Source organism: Hyperoodon ampullatus (genome assembly GCF_949752795.1).
Source record: "Hyperoodon ampullatus genome assembly, chromosome: 6".
Classification (NCBI taxonomy): Eukaryota; Metazoa; Chordata; class Mammalia; order Artiodactyla; family Ziphiidae; genus Hyperoodon; species Hyperoodon ampullatus.
This window is the reverse complement of record NC_136919.1, coordinates 84285401-84306334: the sequence shown is the minus strand read 5'-3', so window position 1 is coordinate 84306334 and position 20934 is coordinate 84285401. Positions and strand designations below refer to the sequence as shown.

At 38.5% G+C, this 20934-nt stretch overlaps 1 protein-coding gene across 1 annotated transcript; it reads right to left on the bottom strand.

Moving 5' to 3' along the window:
* Positions 1-713: 713 nt before the first annotated feature.
* On the bottom strand, positions 714-1242 carry LOC307054145 (large ribosomal subunit protein uL23-like; the record flags this gene model as incomplete). Its single annotated transcript, XM_079705717.1, has 1 exon — positions 714-1242. The coding sequence occupies one exon, from the start codon at positions 1240-1242 to the stop codon at positions 772-774; it is 471 nt and encodes a 156-aa protein (XP_079561843.1). The 3' UTR covers positions 714-771.
* Between the last annotated feature and the right edge of the window lie 19692 nt (positions 1243-20934).

The window sequence follows — 20934 nt, the reverse complement described above, 5'->3', positions numbered from 1 at the left end:
CTCTGCACTTTCACTGACAAGGGTTCGGGTTCGATCCCTTGCTGGGGAACTAGGATCCCACAAGCCACAAGGTGCAGCCAAAAAAATAATAAAATAAAATAAAAAATAGTATAATCCAGATAAAGTGCTTAATATAGAGCCTAGCACACAGTAAGCCTTTAAGACATGTTGGCAGCTATTATTATTATTATTACTATTATTATTTCTCTTATCTTACAGTCATGGAGATCTCATTGTCTTTCAGAATATAGAGCTTTTGCTGACCAAGGAAGTGTGTAATGTTTAGAATTTACCTGACACCCTTCCGCCAGATGGAACTCGAATGACCTATGCTGGCGATGAATGTTAGCTATCTCACTGGTTTGGAGAACTGATATGTACCTTGAAAAATTCCTCCCACATGAAATATTTGTGTGTGTTTTCCTTTGGACAGCTACTCTGCCTCAAGGTTTCAGGTGTTTCTTATGTTCAAGACAACAGGTATTTTCAAAACTTTAATGGGGTTTAGACCACTTTTTGAAAGCATACTGCTGCTTTTTTTTTTTTTTTTTAGCAATTGGTGAATTTGGATTATTTACGTTGCCTTAAAACTTGTGGCTTTGTTCTCTGTGTTGTGAACTACAATCAATGGGAAAAACAACAAAAACTTGTATCACTTGAAAGCTTCACATTGACCGAGGCCACTTTGCATTTCAAATGATCCTCATTGCCTGTTTTTTTTTTTTTTATAGTGAAAACTTTTATATTTAGAATTAGTCAGCTGGACTCAGTTTAGATGATCCCAATTTTGTTGGCAACATCCAAAGCGTCATAGTCAGGAGCCAGTCGAACATATGCCTGCTTCTCTCCATCAGGCCTGATCAGGGTGTTGACCTTAGCCACGTCAGTGTCATAGGGCTTCTTCACAGCCTGTTTAATTTGGTGCTTGTTGGCCTTGATATCCACAATGAACACCAGTATGTTGTTGTCTTCTATTTTCTTCATGGCTGACTCGGTGGTGAGGGGGAACTTGATGATGGCATAGTGGTCAAGCTTGTTTCTCCTAGGGGCGCTCTTCCAAGGATATTTGGGCTGCCTCCTGAGCCACAGTGTTTTGGGCCGTCGGAAGGTGGGTGACGTCCGGATCTTCTTTTTTTTGTGGCTGTGTACGCCTTTCAACACTGCTTTCTTGGCCTTCAAAGCCTTTGCTTTGGCTTCGGCTTTGGGAGGGGCAGGGACTTCCTTCTTCGCCTTCAGCGCCATCTTCGTGACCTCATTGCCTTTTAACATCTAGATTAATTAATTTCTTTAAGGTGCAAAATTTAAATTTAAAAAAAAGAACAAAAACAGAACATGAATACAACATAATGAGAAATGGCAGGAACCCAGCTAAAGGCATCAGTTGGCCAGGTGCCTTTATTTGCCTGGTGCAATTTGTTCTGTGTGTCACACAAAAATGTGGCTTTCATTTCCAGATGACAAGTATAATGGAGTGCTTTGTGAAAAACAGCAGCATTATCGATGGCAATTTATGATAGAGTCTCACTGACAACTCATGGTTATAAAATTTAAGATGCTCTATACTAGGTGGAAAATGAACAGAGCTTTCAAAAACATACATATTAGGGGAGAAGTCAGCTCTGAACTTGGAGTTTCTAACACTATCCCCATTTTAACCCAATTCTAGGAGTTGAGTTTGAGTAGAACTTGGGAGGATTCATGTGGGGAACTTCAAATATGCTCTTGTTCTGGGAGATCCTGCCAAGCGTCAGGTAGTCTAGAAACTCTCTCTGGAGGGCACGTGGAGCTTCAAAACAAACAGAAGTTTGTTTTGAAAACAAACAAAAGTTCTTTTGAAATATTTTGAGAGATTTTCTCATGCACAGTTCTTGGCACATAGTAGGGGCCTAACAAATATTAACTGAATAGAAATCTAAATTTGTAATGATAATCTTCCTAGCAGAAGTATAGCACCTAAAGCCATATTTATGACAATCTGTAGTGGTCACAAGTACGGTATGAATACATTTCTAATGACTTTCTACTGCCTCTCACTAAACAGAGTTCTGTGTTGTTTTCTCTCCTCCTCTTCTTTTTATATTCCCCTCTTTCTTTAGAGTGGCCAGTGACACACATGGGAATTCCATTCTCTCTGGATAAACCTCATCATCAGAAAGATTACTGGTCCTTTGGCTGGTCATCAGATAATGGAGGTGGGGGGTGAAGCCCATGTAGGGTGATTTCAGAAGCCAAGGAAGCTTCAAGCTGCCATCTCATCCGCTGATTACATAGGATGTCACATACAATTAAAAGCTAATTTTTATAATTTAGGTACTACTAGAAAATGAGCTTCTTTCACTAAGGACAGTCTCAGAGCCACAGACATATGCTCACAGAAACAAATGTGATCAGGTTAGCTCTCTCCATTGCTGTTTAAATCTTGATCATACGTTGGAAGCAGTAGTGAATTGAGCAATTCAATTCAAGAAACTGAATTGTTCCTTGTTTCCGGTTGCTTGTATTTGAGGTATCTGTCACAGTGTGATCTAAGGATTGACTAAAGCCTATTTGGGGGAAAAAAAAGAAAGAAAATGAGCTTCATAATTTATCAATCAACAATCAAATTATTGAATGCTTGCTATAAACAAGATCATGTACTAAGCCCTCGGAAGGCTACAAAAATAAATAAGGCAATGGGGCAATGACCTGATCAGATTTGCAATGTAATAAGATCAGTTTAGCTGGATTGCAGAAAAAGGATTCTGGCTGGGAGAGAGAAGGGATTAGTAGTTAGGGTATTGGTTTGGTGGTTATAACAGAAGACAAACAACAGTGGCTTCTGCAGGAAAGATTTACTTCTCTCTTACATAAAAGTTTGAGGTGGCAAACAGTCCAGGAGGAAAATGTTCCTTTTATCTTGTGGCTCCTTCATCCCTTACTGTGCGTTTTTTTTCCTGCAAGGTCAAACTCACCACCATCTCATTACCATCCAGACTGCAGAAAGAGGAAAGAAAAGGGAGAGGCCAAGCAACTTAATTTGAAGGATGTGGTTCAGAAGCTGCACACATCACTTTCATTCTCAGGCTAGTGACCAGAACTTACTTCAGAGGTGACATTGTAGTTTTGGCCATACGGAGCTGCCAGGGAAGTTGGGAAATGCAGTCTCCACCTGGGAGGCATGGTGCTCAATTTACTACGGAAAGGAAGAAGGGAGTATGGATATTAGGTATAATTAGCAGTCTCTGCTATAGGGGGCAAGACTGGAGGCAAAGAGATAAATTTAGAGACTATTATTTTACAGACATAGAAAACAAACTTATGGTTACCAAAGGGGAAACAAGGGGAGGGATAAATTAGGAATTAGGGAGTAACAGATACACACGACTACATATAAACTAAATAACCAACAAGGACCTACTGTATAGCATAGGGAACTCTATTCAACATCTTGTAATAACCTATAATAGAAAATAATCTGCAAAAGAAAAAGATATATATATGTATAACTGAATCACTTTGCTTACACACGAAACATTGTAAACCAACTAATGTCAATTAAAAAATAAATAAGAAAAAAAAGACTCTTATTAAAGAGATAACAGTGGACTGAACTAGGTTAGTGACCATAATAAGGATTGAAAGAGTGTTTGAAAGGAAGAATTGACAGGACTTGGTAGTTTATTGAATGCAAGGAGTAAAAGAGAATAAGGAGTGCTTAATTTATTCCTTAAATATGTATTGAATCCTTACTATGTGCCCAGTATTGTCCTGGGTTCTTGATATACAATGGTGAACAAATAGACACTATTCTTGCCTTAAGGAGCTTAGAGCTGAGGGTATGATATCCAGATTTCTATTGAAGAAAATTGTACTGCCATCCATCGAGACAGGGACTACAGAAGAAAGAGCAGGTTTGGGGGAAAGTAATGAGTACACAATCATCATAATAAGCTTGAGGTACCAGTGGGGCAACCAGTGAGTGATATTCAGGACATGGTTGAATACATGAGTCTGAATCTCAAGAGGGGAAATGGAGCTTGAGATAGTTATGTACCGGGGACCATCAGCACAGGTGATAATTTGCAGCCACGTGAGTAGTAAGATTGCCCAAAGAGAGGAGAGTGAAAGGAGAGGGCCTCAGACAGAACACACTATCATTTAAGGAGGCACCTATAATGGAGGCTAAGAAGGAACAACTGAAAGGGTTGAAGAAAAACCAGGTGAGCTCAATATCATGAAAGCAAAGTGAAGGGAGTGCTTTTAAAAGGATCAAATACTTTCAAGAGATTAAATAAAATGGAGACTGAAGCTTGGATGGTGGGAAAAGGAGGAGGGTGGGTAAGACAAAAGACTGCAATGGAGTCATTTTATTTAGACTTAAAGATGGGAGAGGATTGGTCATGTTTAAATGATGATGGGAGGGTGTCAGTACAAAATAAGACATTGGTGATAAAGGAGAGAGGATCAAGCTCCTGAAGGTGGTGGTTGGATGGACAATGGAGTCTATAGAACAAGAAAAAATAAAAAGATTCTAAGTGTTAACCACTCTGATTTTAGAATTGCTTATTAGCACAGCTTACCTTGGCCTATTTTAAATAATACAAGCTCTATAACCAAAGAGCTCTCTGGCTATACATAATTCTGTTTGTTTTCTGAATCAGTAGAAACTCTTCTATTACGCATATTCCTGACCTCAGAGTCAGAAGTTGCTGTTTGAGATGTTATTGCTGTTAAACATTAATTAGCTTCCTAGATTTCTTCCATCTCCCACCTTTGTTCTACTGCATGATCTTAGGCAGTTACCTAAACTTTTTCCCTTAAGGTTTTTTAATTGGAGAAAACAGAACAGAATAAAACAAACCTTGCTCTACCTCAAATCAATAATGAAAGGAATCGCTAATAAAAGGATGGAAAGGTGCTTTGAATGGAAAGGATAGGAAGCTGCAAGGTGCTTTTTTGATGGGTGCCATGAGAATGCAGATTATTGTTTCTTTTTCTTTCAAAGTTCTCAGTACTTTAATGAGAAAACTAGTAATTACTATACCCTGCCATTTGGTAAAGGATCTGTTGGAGGGGGTGGGTTTGGGATGAAAGCTGCATTGGTTACTTCATTGAACATTTTAAACCATGTTCTTAGGAAAAACTATACCATTTTGAATTTTAGGTCTTAGACTAGAGCATGAAGGAAGAAATTTCTTCAAAATTACTTACAAAATTGATGTTTTGTGGATAAAAGATGATAAAACCAAACTAAATGGTAAGTATTAAGGAATCTTGCAGTTTGGACAGACAATTTGCAGCTACCTGTTGGACTTCAGAATTTATTTCTGGGTAAATCTAACCTCCCTGGACCCACAGCAGCTCTCTCTGGTGATTACCAGCTTGATGTAGGTCTGCTGGATCCCTTTCATTCACTCCTCGCCATAATTCTCCATTCTTTTCCACCCTGCTTCCTTCCCTGGGAGGCTAATCTCTGAGTCAGGGACACTTACTTCCTTGCCTAATGGTTTCCTGTTGGGTTTGGCCAATGGGGAGCCTTCCAGGGAGATCAGAGGGAGAAAGGTGAGGTCAGGTATCTCTTTGTAGGGTGGCCTCAGGCTGGCTGTGCCCCTCCATCCAAGGTTGCTACTCAACAGAACTCTCTCCTATGTGGTTCTAGTAACCACTTTCTTCCCTCAGGCCAAGGGGTGGTAACATCTCCGTTCCTACAAACCCCAGATTGATGTGTTATTATTCCTTGTGGTTCACTTACACTTCCTTTATAAATAAATCCTCCTAAGAAGTCTAATTTAAATGTGTATTCTGTTTCCTACTGGACTTTCATTTGGCACCTGGGACCTTTCTAATGCATCCCCAAAGCATAGCAGTCAACTTTCTGCTTCTGTTTATTATCAAATGATGAACAAGGCCTTCTCTCCTATGATTTCTGAGCCTCATGCAGAGACCCAGGATAAGGACCAGAAATGGTGTAAACTAAGAAATGACATAAAGGGTGGAGTACCAAGAGATAGGATTGGTCTTAGGATTCCACTCTGAGCATTAAGCTCGGAGTGGAAATCAAAGATATGGTCAATGTATTCCTTGATAATAAAAACCAAAATGTTTACATTTTAGTGACATCTAGTTTGATGTAGTTCATAAAAATTCTGTTACTTTTTTCCATAGAATTTTAGAGATGCAGTATAGAATTGTGGTTAGCACATGAAGTTTGGAGTTAGTCTTTCTAGTTAAATCCTGATTCTGCCTCTTACAAGCTATATGACTTTGGACAAGTTATTTAACCTTTCTGTCTCAGTTTCCTTGTCTGTTAAATGTGGGTAATACTATTACTTACATTCTAAGTATTTGTGAAGGTTAAAGTAGTTGGTATATGGAAGTGCTTAGAATAGCGCCCAATCCATAGTAAGCACTCTGTAAATGTTAACAGTAATATTTAGAACCAGAATAAATCTTAGAGATTATTTAGACTAACTCATCAGACAAAGAAATAAAGGAGTAGAGGCCAAATCACTTGGCCATGGTCCCATAGCAAAGATTAATTTGAGGTTTATTCACTGATTCATTTGTGCAACAAATGTTTATCTCACCAGGATACCTGAGATAACAAAAGCTCCATTAATCTGGCCAAGTCTATACAAATGGTTAGAGCCAGAGTGAGAACTAAACAAACAACAGTAATAGCAACAAACATAACCACAAAGCAAAGCCTTGGATCCCACCTGTTCAGCTGTCTTTCCCCTCATCGTGCTACGCATGGTGTCACCTAGCTGTCAGAATGCCCACCTTGGATTTTAATCAGTTCCTGTCTAGCATCCTTTGGGAAATCCACTACACTATACTTGGGGCTTATGATACTACAGTTGTTGCTGAGATCTTGGTTTTTGGCTGATACACAAAAATAAAAGAGAGCAAGAAATTCCCCCAGAGACTCCACAGCTGTGCATGTGAAACAACACAAATCTCTCCAACTAAGATCTAGCAACAAAAAACCCTCCAAGTAATTTATGCTCTAAGATTTCCCCCCTGATCTGCATTTTCTAAAAGTCTCAGATGGTATGTTTTGTGTGTGTGTGTGCACTAATTTCATCCTCTTTGGTCAAACCATCTACTTCTGGGAGTGCAGAAGTCCTGCTGGCTGGGGAGTTGTCTCTGCCATTGGGAAGGACAATATCTCAGTAAATCCACCTTTAACTGTGAAGACAGCTGTAAGCCCTTTAAATTCATAAGTGAAATTAAATCGCAGAATTCTGTAGGGTGGGTTTAATGCTACCCAAAGATTCCCTAAGTGCAAAGCTAATCCTTGAGTTAAAAAGTAGCAAATCTAAATGCTCCATCCAATAGGGGTGATTGCCCTGACTGCCAGGAAGAAGAGTTAGATGATATTTAATCAAATAATAAAACAAAACAAAATCTGTTGATAACTAACGCTGGGTCAACATAGTACATGATGAAGTGTACAACTGAAGTAAATTTCCAGGGAATTTGTCTTTGAAACAATGCCTTAGAGGATAAAAAAAGCTTTATATTTTTATATTTTAAACCTACAGTCAATAATTTTAATAAAACTTAATAAAAAATAAAGTTTTTAATAAAACTTTAATAAAGCTTTTAATAAAGCTTTAGGGAGAGAAGTTGGTATATTTTTCATGGTCCTGCCTGGAAGTCAAAAGTCTGGTGTCTGAATTGTCTGCAGGTGTTTTTCAGCCAATCACTTCTTCTTCTTGTGCCTCAGTTGTTTTATTATTAGAAATAATGTATAATCTCTGTGTGCTCTGCTTTTAACACACGCATACATAGTGGGGAGTTCGGGATTATTAACATTGAATCTGAGTTATAAAATGGAGTTTGTATTTTAGGAACACAACTATTGAGACAAATGGAGTACACCATCCCATGCTATGATTGGAAAGGATATTTACAGTTGTTTCAGGGGGGAAACACTACTTAGAATTCAAAACACTTTCTCCATATCCTCAGTAATGACAACAGTGGAAAATGGGGCTTTATGTTAACTTTTAAATGAGCAGATCTATATTACTTGAGCACGTGTTATATATCCTCTCGAAAATAAAATAGCCTCCTGCACAATTTTATGAAATAAAGTTTGTCTTATTTCTGAAAGACATCTGCTCTATGTCATATGATTTGAAAGGAGTCACCAGGTATTGTCACCAGAACTCCTGAAACTCCTGAATTACATTTAGTATCAAAACACACACACACACACACACACACACACACACAGACACACACACACACATATCCCTCCTTTAAATGTGGACATGTGAAGATCCTTATGAATTACAAATAGTAAAAACCTCTGTCTTTTCATTGAGGTAAGGATTGGCTTTTCCCTTTCCTTGTTGTTTCTTTGCATATCAATACTGAGGGGTGGATTCAAGGTTCTCAAACCCATAGCCATTGTTAAGGTCAGATATTCACCACCTCCCCCCACTCCTTGTCCTTTTAAGGGAGGAGATCCTAAATGTTGGAAGGATCAAACTCTCCCTACCTTGTAATCCTCACTTCAAAAGTCAAGTGAAGATTTCTCTTGTGATAGATTTGCATTTTCCTAACAAGGTAAAATATCTCTATTGTTCACCCTAAATCAGGCTGTTAAGGACTCTTTCAAACACACTTTATGGTTGTTCTACAGACTAGTCAGATTGTACGTTTTTGGTCTAAATATTTGAGGACTCATCTCAAATTCCAGGAATTAGCCATTCCTGGAAAATTGAGCTTCTTTTTTAGGCCACTCTTCTGAATCAGATTTCTGATTGGCTTATTCATATTATGTTAGTATCAAAAACTAAAATAAAATTGTTTCAAGAGGAACCACTAGGACAAAGAACTAACACATCTCCAATTGAGAATCTTTTGGTTTGTTTACTCCTGAGATTTTCAACACAGGCTAGCTTCCATTCGCTTTGAGTGTGTCTTTAACTAAAGAGATGGAGACTGAGGGCAAGCGAAAGATCTCATTGGATGTAAAATCATCTTGTCCTCAATTGATCCGAGGGATGTGTAATGGGACTTCTTTAGTTATTACTTTCTCTTCTGTTTTATTCTTTCCCGCATTCATGATCTTGAATGCCAGCTGCGTTAGTTGGAGTTCTACCTAGAACTCACTCTGAAGAACAGATCAAGACATGAAATCAAAAGTTATTTTGTCATTTCATGTAGTGGAAAATCTGAGTGAGGTGTATATAAGCCCTCAATTAATGAATGATTCATCTATGTGGTAGACAGAATAATGGCTCCCCAAAACATCCACATTCTAATTCTCAGAACCTGTGAATGTTAATTCATATGACAATAGGGATTTTGCAAATGTAAATAAATCAAGAATTTTGAGATGGGGAGATTAACCTGGATTATCTTCGAGGCCCTAAATGTTACCATTAAGTGTCCTTATAAGAGAGAGACAGAGGGAGATTTTTTTTAAATTTAATTTTATTTATTTTTTATACAGCAAGTTCTTATTAGTTATCTATTTTATACACATCAGTGTATACATGTCAATCCCAATCTCCCAATTCATCCCACCACCATCCCTACCACTTTCCCCCCTTGGAGTCCATACGTTTGTTCTCTACATCTGTGTCTATTTCTGCCTTGCAAACCGGTTCATCTGTACCATTTTTCTAGATTCCACATATATGCGTTAATATACGATATTTGTTTTTCTCTTTCTGACAGACAAAGGGAGATTTGACTACAGAAGAGGATAAGGTGATGTGATGATGGAAGCTGGCTTTGAAGATGGAGGAAGGGGCCACAAGCCAAATACACATGGATACTAGCAGCTGAAAATGGCAAAGAAACAGATTCTGCACCCAGAGCTTCCAGAAGGGACCAAACGTACCAATATCTTGACATTAGCCCTGTGAAACTGATTCCAGACTTCAGACCTCCAGAACTGCAAGTACAAATTTGCATTATTTTAAACCACTAAGTTTGTGACAATTTGTTACAACAGCAGTAGGAAACATATATCTGGCCTTCAGCATTTGGATTTGTGTCTATACAAATAATTTCGAACTTTTATTTTTGATTCTTATCCACACTGACTGTATATACAATATCACATTGTTACAAAAAATGAAATGGATATTTGGCTGTAGAGTTCTGAATCTTGGCTTTAGTATGAATCACAATATGATATACATATACATACATATACATATACCTATAGCCGTCTAATTTAGAAATTTAGGAATCTCAATTATTTTTATTTTAAGAATGATAGTAATAGAGTGTAATGACTTTGGGATTCTTTTTAGAAGCTTTGTCAATATCATATGTAAAAAAATGAGAGAGAAAATTTTCTAATTCTTCAATTTTTATTTTATTTAACTCAAGAAACAAACTAGTTGTGGATGTCAAGTGTTTCATTTTTATCTTTCATGGCATAGAGTGCTCAGTGTACTAGAAGTAATACTCAGTATGTGGAGGGGCAGGTAATCAGTTCTGGGACTGTGTTTTTCCAGTGGGATACTCTGAAAAACATTCAGCCTGAAAATTCCATTGAGCAGCTTAGAAAATTACAATTCAGTAGGCCCTTATATATCTGAGTTTCTGTCTAAGTCTGCCTGGAATCTTGTCTGTAAAAAGTGTTAAAAACCTGCTTATTGTTTTATGTAATAGAGATCTCAGGAATCTGATCTCTGAGAACTTGAACTCAGTGTTTATATATGTGCTATAGGCTCCATGGTGTCTACATGAGATCAAGGCCCAAACTTCTCCCATTTCCTATCCTATTTCCATGCCCATAAAGGTTTTGTTTGCCTCTGAAATCCTCAGCGAGTCTAGAAGGGCAGCACCAACCTCCACTTAAGCACAGGACGGTAACTATTCACAACATCCTCCTCCTGTGGCCATCACCATCCCTATGGTCATCACCACCATCTCCAATGCTAGTCTTTGTAGCACACTTAGTTCACAAAGAGCTTTCATTTCCATGACCTGTTCAGAAGGAGAATTATTGGCGTTCGGAGCTGGATGGAGCATTTCATCTCGCAAAGACTTTGTGGAGAAATCAGGGCAGCATTATTATTCTCCTTGCACAATTCCCAGCACACCATGTGTTACGTAGTGAGTGTTTGATGAGTGTTTGTGGAACGAACATTTGTAAATAAGGAATCTACATTTCAGAGAAGTTCTGTAGTTTTCCCAATATCTGACAGGCAGAAAGGGAATTGCAGACACTAGGACACTGGTCTCTCCATTTATTACACGAGAGACACCCCCCCCGAAAAAGTCATATATAAACCCATGGAAATGTCTCCATGATGTCGTAGTTGAATAAAAGTCAGAGGGAAGATCAAAGGCAATGATTCATCAAGAATTACATGTTCATTGGTCTTATCTCACTGCATGTGAAGAACAGAGAAAAAAGAAATAAAATTGATGAGGCACCAGCTTAAAAAAAAAATCAACATCATAATATTGTCACTGGATGGTGATGGAAAAAACAGGAAAGGATTTAGCAGTGTCGTGATAGGTCATTTGTATTTTCTTTGTCCATTATTTTTCTCAGTGGGAAGTAGGAGTAAGAATTCCTCCCCTTTGTGAAACTAAAGACAGTTTCCTTTTCTAGACTTTCATTTTCCTCACCAGTGGTTAATACACAGCCAACCCAACTTGGGTTGATACATATGTAAATTCACGTAATTGTTTCTACTTGTAAAGGGAAAAGCTATTATCAATAAAATGTGGCAAGTGCTTTTTAAAATATCCCCAATCACTCACAGCAAGTGTGTTTAAACTGCTAAGGACCAAGGAAGGCATCTCTGAATCTTGCGCTCTGTCGGAAACCCAATTCTGCAATCACAAAACAGCTGGGGCATTGGGATGCCAATAATCAGTTGGAAAAACAGGGGGTGAAATTTAGGGTGTTATACAGAATGTTCATTTGTTTCTACCAAAGATCTTAATTCAGATTGATTTAGCTTGATGAAGTTCCACAGTTCCAGGTGAAAGAAAGCTAAAGTTCACTGGACTGCTACAACAACCCAGTGAGGGAGAAATTATTTGCTTGGTTTTTAAGATGAGCAAACCGAGAAATAGGCTAAGGAACTTAATGGAGCAGCATAGCATTGGAGTTAAGAGTCGGGGCTTCAGTTTGAGTTCCACTTCTGACACAATCATTGAGTTAGCTGTGTGACCTTGGGAAGAAAGTTGACTCTAATCCTCTTTTTCTTTACAGATAAAATGAGGATAGGATTTCAGACTAGGACCTACTGCACTCAGATGTTTTGAGGATTAATGTTAGACTATAACCATCAATTATTGTCATTAAAGTGATGAAGTGATAAATTTCAGAACTGGGGTTCAAAGCTCAAGCCCTTCTCATTGCACCATGTCACCCTTTGGATGATACTCCCCAAACCCAGCATTTCTCATAGTGAGATGTCTAAGACTAGAACTTTAAAATGATTTTGTGCTGAATTTAAATCTGCTGTGGAGCAAGTTGCCTACCTAGAGTTGGGGTACCTGTTATGTCTTAATCTGAGTGCTCTCAATGGCTGTAAGCATATGGGATTAAAGGCCATCAGTCCCACATAATTTCATGTCACAATACATGAAATGGGTACCAGAAGATACAAATTGAGTTGTACAACAGAGAATCTACCCATCTCATTAGGAAACAGCTTTGAAGGAGAACAGCAAAGGGTAATTTTGTTTGTAACACACACAAACACACACACACACACACACACACACACACACTTCTTGAGTCCATACTGTGTGAAAAACACCATGCAGTGAGGAATACAAAGATTTCAATACAGATAAAGTGCACACTATTCTACAGCTCATTTTGGCAGGAGAGCCAGTGACATGCCCAGTCCAAATCAAGGTGCACTGTGCCATGGATCTCATAATATGCTCTAAGAATAAGGAAGATTAATAACAGAGAGTAGAGGAAGGCAGAGGAAATCTTCTAAGACTTCTTGGAAAAAAGAAAGGAAACACATTTGGTTCTTACAGTGTATTAGGTACTTTAAGAGTTGGTTTTTACATTGGGTTTGAAGGAAAGATAAAATTCAATAGTTGGATACAGAGAGAGAGGGGGACTGGAGAGAAAGAGGTAAGGGAATGAATATGCCTGGGCTTCAGAGAGCAGTATGATTTATGTGGCAGAGAATTACTCATCATCCTGGTGAATTCACATTTTCATAAGGACTTTTAATTACAGTTAATTTCAAGGTTTGCCTTCTTATCACGATATATTCTAAGATTTCATTTTAAATAATGTTCAAATTGTTTTACAATTTTTCTTTTAGTATGCTTTTAATATTTTTGAATCCAGGAAAAGTTACTTTTAAGGAAATACCATATAATACCAAAATTAATTTTAAAGACAGGAAATTGTTTCTATAGATATGGTTTTAAAATCATCACACAGCTTTGAAAAGTTGTAAGAAATATTGCCTGGATCTAGTTTTTAAAAAAATATTGTCTAAAACAATTTCCTCTTTTCCTCTGGTCTGCTTTACTGAGTCATATTAATTTTTGAGTTTCTTCAATCTGCTTCCAATTACTAAGAAACATTTCTCAGTTGGTTTTTGAAAATATGAATTTCAATTTTGATTTTCAAAATATTGATTTTATTTATTGGTTAAATTAAACCTAATTAGATAGGCATTATTTGTCCAGTTTAACAGATGTGAAAACTAAGAAACAGAGAAGTTAAGAAACTTTTCAAAGCAGTTTAACACTGTGGATAAGAGCCGGGTTTGAGCTTGCCCTGAGACTGATGAATCCTGGCTCCGTCACAAACTAGCTAAATGACCTTGGCAAAGTAGCTGAATATCTGTCTCTTGAAGTCATTTAAGCTAAGTAGAATTTAGTTATCTAAGTTTTTTTTTAAGCATTTAGGCAGATAGTCTACACATCTGAATATTCGATAAATCAGAATGGAGGTATGTATTAACCAAATTCTTTTTTCTCTTCAACAAATCTTTATTAGGAACTTACCATGAGCAGGTTTTACACTAGGGAGTAGAGATACAAGATGAAAACGATAGAAAATATTAGAAATTATTTAGAAACTTTGAAAAAGTTTCCACAAATATTAATCTCAAACCAGCAAAATAATATGTAGTGGGCCAACTTGATCTCTGACATCAAAATGAAACTTGCATGGACCCCATAGTACACAAATATGTCTTGAGCTTCTTGAATACTGTCAAAACTACCGATTCTAAATGAGTCTTTGTTGCCCTAATAGGAAACCACAGAGGTCCCTGAAGTCTATTTATTCTAACCTGCTATCTTTCGTGTGTGTGTGTGTGTGTGTGTGTGTGTGTGTGTGTGTCTTAAGGAGCTGGATATGAGCCAGGATCCCTCCAACAGAGACCTCTGACTTTTGTTCATTTGAGCCCGTGTTCTTACTACCGTCCTCCACTTTGCATGGTCTTGAGCAAGTTCCTTAAGAGCCTACGCCTCAGCTCTCTCATCTGTAACATGAGGATAAAAGAAACACCTAAGTTAAAGAGCTGTCGTGAAATTACATGAGATTCAGGATGTAAAGCATTTAGCTCATAGAAGCTAAATAAAAAAGCTCAGTTTTTAGGGCTTCCCTGGTGGCGCAGTGGTTGAGAGTCTGCCTGCCGATGCAGGGGACATGGGTTCGTGCCCCGGTCTGGGAAGATCCCATATGCCGCGGAGTGCCTGGGCCCGTGAGCCATGGCCGCTGAGCCTGCGCGTCCGGAGCCTGTGCTCCGCAACGGGAGAGGCCACAGCAGTGATGAGGCCCAAGTAAAAAAATACTAGCTTTTACTATTGTAAATAGTTAAAAAGTTTTAATATCCTTGTGTTACATCCATGAGCAGAATTGTCAAAGTTAGAAAATTTGAAAAACACCCTATTTACCTTTGACTTATTTGATTAGTTGCTTTGTTCCCAGTGGAGAGGGGTTTTTGGGGTTTGTTTTGTTTCATCTTTTACCATTTTGCTTTCGAGTCTCCTACCTTCCCAGGGAGAATTGTGTCCTTTTTGTTCCTTGATTCTTAGAGGGTGGAGGCCAAAAGTGGTCTGGGGTAGCTTCAGCCTGGGGAATTAGCTCCTGAAGGTTCTGTGACACTGAGATTACAGAACCTAGCTGCAAAATAATGCAACTTTTCAAAACCATGTTGCAATAAAGTCATGCAGAAAGAACACTGTCATACTACTATAAATGCATGCCGTAACAGCTTTAAAGTAGTGTATCGTATTATTTGCAAAGGTAAAGAAAACTTTTAATGTTTCTCTTGGTTGATATGTATTAGCATATCTACAGCTGTACATTTGATTTTGTATTATCAATTTGAATCTTAACATTCTCCTTCATGCTCCCGTGCACTTACTTTGTACACACCTTTGTCAGAGGAGACCATCTTCTGTTTCAGACTATCTGGTCCTTGAGGGCAGATGTATTGAAGTCCAGTGAGAAGACAGAAACCACGCCAATTGTTTTTACAGACAAAAGTTACTATAAAGAATAGTTAACTAGGTGTAAAGATGTTAATAACTGAAAGGGTAAAAAGAGAGCTCTGAGATATGACAGACTGTAGCAACTGCAGGAAGCAGCTACCACCCTTAGGGTGGTGAGTGCAAAGGGAAGAAGTTGGACTTATTAACACTTAGACCCTTGAGGTGATCCCCATGGAGCTAAAGCTCAGAACCTTCGGGGGAGCCTGCTCATGGTCCTGCTGCCTCTGAGATGGAGTGTGATAAGTCTGGTTCTTCAAGTGTTGAAAAGACTTCCAACTGATTCAGCTGCTGCTACAGGAAGGAAATGCAGGGTGAAGCAACTTTGCCTTCGTGATGCTTCCAGGAATTCCCAAGCCCTAGAGGGAAAAAAGCAGGAAAGAGCAAATCCCTTCTTCTGTGTCCACCTTTGCTAACTCCCACTAGAGCCCCCATATTACCAGATCCAATATAAAGCCAGCTGGCAAAGCAGAAATGGGGTTTGCGAAGTCTCAGCCCCAGCACCTGAGAGCAGAGTAGGAAGGATGGGTTTGGAGACGAGAAATAATAGCTTAGTAATTGGTGTAGGCAACAGGTAGGCAACTTGTCTTATTGTCAGCGCCTGGCATAGTTCCTGAACTACCGTACTGAATAAAAGCTTGTGGAATGGATATGTGTATAGTTAGATTTTTAAAATGATTTTAATAGATAACATCTTAGTTCCGCTTATAAAAATAGCTGTCTTCATGTAGGAAAATAACGTGATAGGCCACTTTCATAGTAGAAAGTGAGGTCCCAATGGCTACAGTCTGGAAAGAGAGAAACAAAGAATTAAACTGTCCTTCATAAGGAGTTAGAGGATATTGGGGTGGAGTAGGGTGAGGGGCAAAGTAAGCAGCTGGAGAGGAGACGGAAGATCAAACAGTCAAAGAAGAAAGTCAAGGCCACGCAAACCAAGAAGGTTAGATGGGATGGTGAAAGGGAACCAGTGAGAAATTCCTGGTAGAGAGATGATAGAATGACTTTTAGAAACGATAAATATTTGAATTCAAGGTTTTTTTTTTGTTTTTTTTTTTTGCGGTACGCGGGCTTCTCACTGCTGTGGCCTCTCCCGTTGAGGAGCACAGGCTCCGGACGCACAGGCTCAGCGGCCACGGCTCACGGGCCCAGCCGCTCCGCGGCATGTGGGATCCTCCCAGACCGGGGCACGAACCCGCGTCCCCTGCATCGGCAGGCGGGCTCGCAACCACTGCGCCACCAGGGAAGCCCTGAATTCAAGTTTTATAACTATGAATCTAAAGTAAACTCAAATCTTCAAGACATTGACATTTGCTACTCACACCAGTTTACACCTGGAGTACATGCAAATAAAAAGGCAGGTTTTTTTGGACATTGAGATGATTCATAAATTTAAACAAGTCTCTGGAAGCTGGAGTTATAAGTCAGAGACAACTAGGACCAACGAAGCCTCTATACATTGTTTGCCACTGACTAAAATTCCCCAGAGAGACTGGGGTGTGAGTCTATCACAGTACATGGGATGAGGCTATAGAAAATTTCATAAACTCTCAAAGATCAGAGGGGACCCTCGGTCCTATCCTGGCAACATTCATGTTGTTATAATGTACATTATTTAATGTTGCCCTGAAGAACAAAGTATTTTCATAAGTATTTGGCTAAATGGCTCCATTTTTAAGTAAAGTGGGAGTTTACTGAGTTGATGCATCATCTGTACACCTGCATGAGCTCCAGTCACCAAGTCGCAGATCTGAGCCTGTGTAGATTTAAACTCAGAATAAAACTACCTCCCTTATATAAAATAGCAGATATAAAAATTCCTCAGTATAACGTGTAAAGCGTCATGTAAAAGTGTGATAGGCCAACATCATGGCACTACAGTAAAGTAATAGCTTCTTAAGCCCATTGATTAAAATGCTTTTGGGAAGAGCTTGGCTTATGATGAGAAGGTGGAAGTGGGAAGAGCACTGAACTGACTTCTAGGTCTAATTTTCAATCATCTGCTTTTCAAGTACTGCTGTCTCAGTTGCCTTCTTGAGGAAGTAAATTTGCTGCTGCTTTCTGACCCAACTTTTCTATGTCTTGAGGTGACTTATAAAGGGGAGTGCTCCAGCTCCGGAGGCATATGGAGTTTTTCTGTTTCTCCTGTGCATTAATATATATTATTATTATACTATATATTAGTATATATAGACAAGGGGATGGGTAAATGCGATAGGCACCAATGAGTTTTTGAGAGAAAGGGGATAGAGATCGTAATGGCTCTTCTATAATGTTCATAGTTATTGGGTATTTCTGATGGACTGAGATGGCTGCAACTGAGGTATTGATAAACTGATGAAAAAGGATATCTTTTCTTGCAGAACTTCTCAAGGTGCCCAGCAACATCAGCATCACCCGGGAGGTTATTAGAAATGTTCAATCTCGGGCCCACTTCACACCTGCTGAATCAGAATCTTTGGAGATGGGGCCCAGCAGAGAGTGTTTGAAAAACCTCTCCAGGTGATTCACATGCATCTAAAGTTTTGAGGTGCAATGTTAGCAGATGAATTCAACTTTTCACTTTTTTTCTTTGTAAGGCACGAGTAAGCAGGCTCAGGTCAGCCTGGGGTCCCCGGCAGGGAAGGAATTTTCTAGAAATAACTGGAATGAAGGTTCAAAATTTTTGCATATTAGAGAAATAGGATGTTATTTCGTTCTCGACACTGGCGAAGCAGATATATTTGATTCTCTGGCTCTTGGGTTAAAAATTCAGTCTTATAATTTCAAGAATTTTAGTTCTGCAGTGCAAGTTATTAAAAAAACTCAAGTCTTAATGATCTGTGGTCATTTTTAGAGGTTATCAAGCTTCTAGCATAAAAGTTGAGACATGTTTAATCATCTGAAAACATGCATATTCTGAGTAGTTACATGCTTTTGCATTTTGGGGGGAAAATAAACTATTTCAAGGTAGATAGGGAAGACACAATACAGCTTTACTCAAACCAGTATAAACAGTATCTAAAACTTTTCCCTTGAAAACACTGTCACTACACAAAAAAAGATTTGCCAACTAGGAAAAAGAAAAATTATATTACTATTTTGGAAAACTAGATGTTATTTTTTCATTTGGAAGGAAATGACTAAGCTTGTAGACTATATTTACTTCGTGTTCATTATCTGCCTAGTTTCAAAAAAAGTTCAAGGCTACTACAAAAGTTCATGAAATGCAAAAGATAGAAAGAGAGGAAGCTATTTAAAAAGGTAATAAAATTATGTGAGATTTATTCTTTAGCCAGCCCCCTTTGTAATTTTAATGCTTTCACCTTTCCCATTCCAGCATTATGGGACAGCGAGTCTCTGAAAGTTCCCCAAAAGTCAATGCTTCAAGTGACAGCCTCCTTTTCCTCCCACCAGAAGGGTCTGCTGCTATGGGCTCTTGTCAAAGCCACAGCAGGAGGGCGGCAAGGTGTGTGAGGTTCATTTGTCTTTGCTGCTCTTTGCTTTTAAAGTATATTTCCTCAGCTAGTTCTTCTCTCCCTCCCCTCCCCACTTAAGGTACTATATTTAAAAATAATAATTCATATTGTTGAAATGCCAGTTATACTGGCTGGACAGATTTGAGTAATCCTCTCCCTGGTTATAAAAGTAAAATGTGATTGGTGTATGTAGACAATCTAAAACAGTCTCAGACATATGGGGAACAAGAAAAAATGACTTAGGATTTCACCAATCTAAAGGTACCACGGTTAATATTTGGTGTAGTCCCTTCTAGTACATGTTCAGTGACATTAGAGGGTTGAGCTTATTCCCTCAATAGGATTTCATAAACATTTTCTATATGAGTTTAATTTCATAAGCATTATTTGTAATGATATTCCACAGTATGAAAATAGCATCATTTATTTAAACATCTCCCTATGGGGATTTAGGTTAATCCCTATAAAATAAATTGCAGCAAAGTTAATGTCACAAAATCCTCACCTAGGCTGAATTCTTCAGCAGACTAAAGCTTCATCTTCTTAGGCAATAAATGGAGCTGCAAGTTAGTTATACAATGTCCTGTCCTCTCTAGCTAAGAAAAATGCTAAGAGAAGAGGAATATTGCTTTCAAGGCAAAACGACTTCAGTCAAGTAGTTATAGTCACATACATTGAAAGAATTGATCTATGGTTTCCTGAGAGAAAACCAGAGCAGTACTATGTTAAAAATTGTAAATTTTTTTTGCTTTGTCGATATTAGATGCACACATTCGTCTCTCTCTCTCTCTCCCCTTCCTTCCTCACTCCCTTCCCTCTTTCCTTCCCTCCCTCTCCCCTTTCCGCATTCCCTCTGTCCCTCCCTCCTTCCTTCCTTTTCTCATGTGTATTTCAATGTTGTGAATTCTTTTTGGAATGAATCTAGTTCAGCTGTGCCTGGACTACAGCTCTCCAGCTCCTTACTAAGCATCCATTCTCAGTAACAGTAAAACCATGCTGTCTACGAAGTTGCTGACAGGACTGGAAGTGGCTCAGATGGGAAAGCCTATTCCAAAGCAGTTTTAAATGATGCTGTCATAATAAGATCTGTGACTTACAAGCAAAGCCTGGGTGACTCGTGCACACAAAAGACCTGTTCCTTGTGGTAGGAAAGAACTATTTGGCTCAAACTAAACATAACCAAAATATCTTCCAAGAAATACTCTTTTAAAAATATTTTCATGGGTTGCTGTCAGCTTTTTTGAATTTTTTGATAATTTTATAAAATCCTTTCTTAATATGGCATTCTCAGCATGGCTCTTCAGTTTAGAGAAATGTTACTATAATATGACTACAGTTCTCAGAGGCTTTATTTTCTGCTTAATGATATATGTGCATATCATGTGACTGCTTGTAGATCATATGAATATATTATGGCTTAAAACTCAGAATTTAAATTTCATGGACTATGCTAAAATTCAATAAAACTACATTTGAATGCAAGGGGGAAAGAGCAACATGTGGCTTGAATTTTCCTTAAAATACACAGAGGATAGTTAAGGGGAAAAGTGCTTGGGACAGAGTACATCTGGAGTTTTGCCAAACTCATAGCATTTAAACAATGGCTTAAGACTGAATTCAAATCCCAAGCAAATCTCTTCAATCTCCCCCAAAGAGTATAAGTTAGCATTTCAGTTTTTAAAGATAAAGTTAATGAAAATACTTTCAATGAACAAAATGAAAATGTTGGACTTGGAGAAACAGTTTTGCCCTTTGGAATTCAAGGACTTCCCACCTCCACTTGGATTCCCACTCTGCCTTTTCACCCACAAAGAAGTTATCACTGGCTTTTGAAACCATTTCTTTAGTTTCCCATTTTCAACATCTACGCCACCCTGCCCCACACCCCATGCAGAATCACATGTGCATTAGTGTTAGTCTGATGAGCACTAACACTGCTTCAAACCCTTGCCATATCATCCAAACCTAAACATGACCCCAAACTATCCTTTCTGCCCATCTCATAGTCAGGTACAATGAAGAA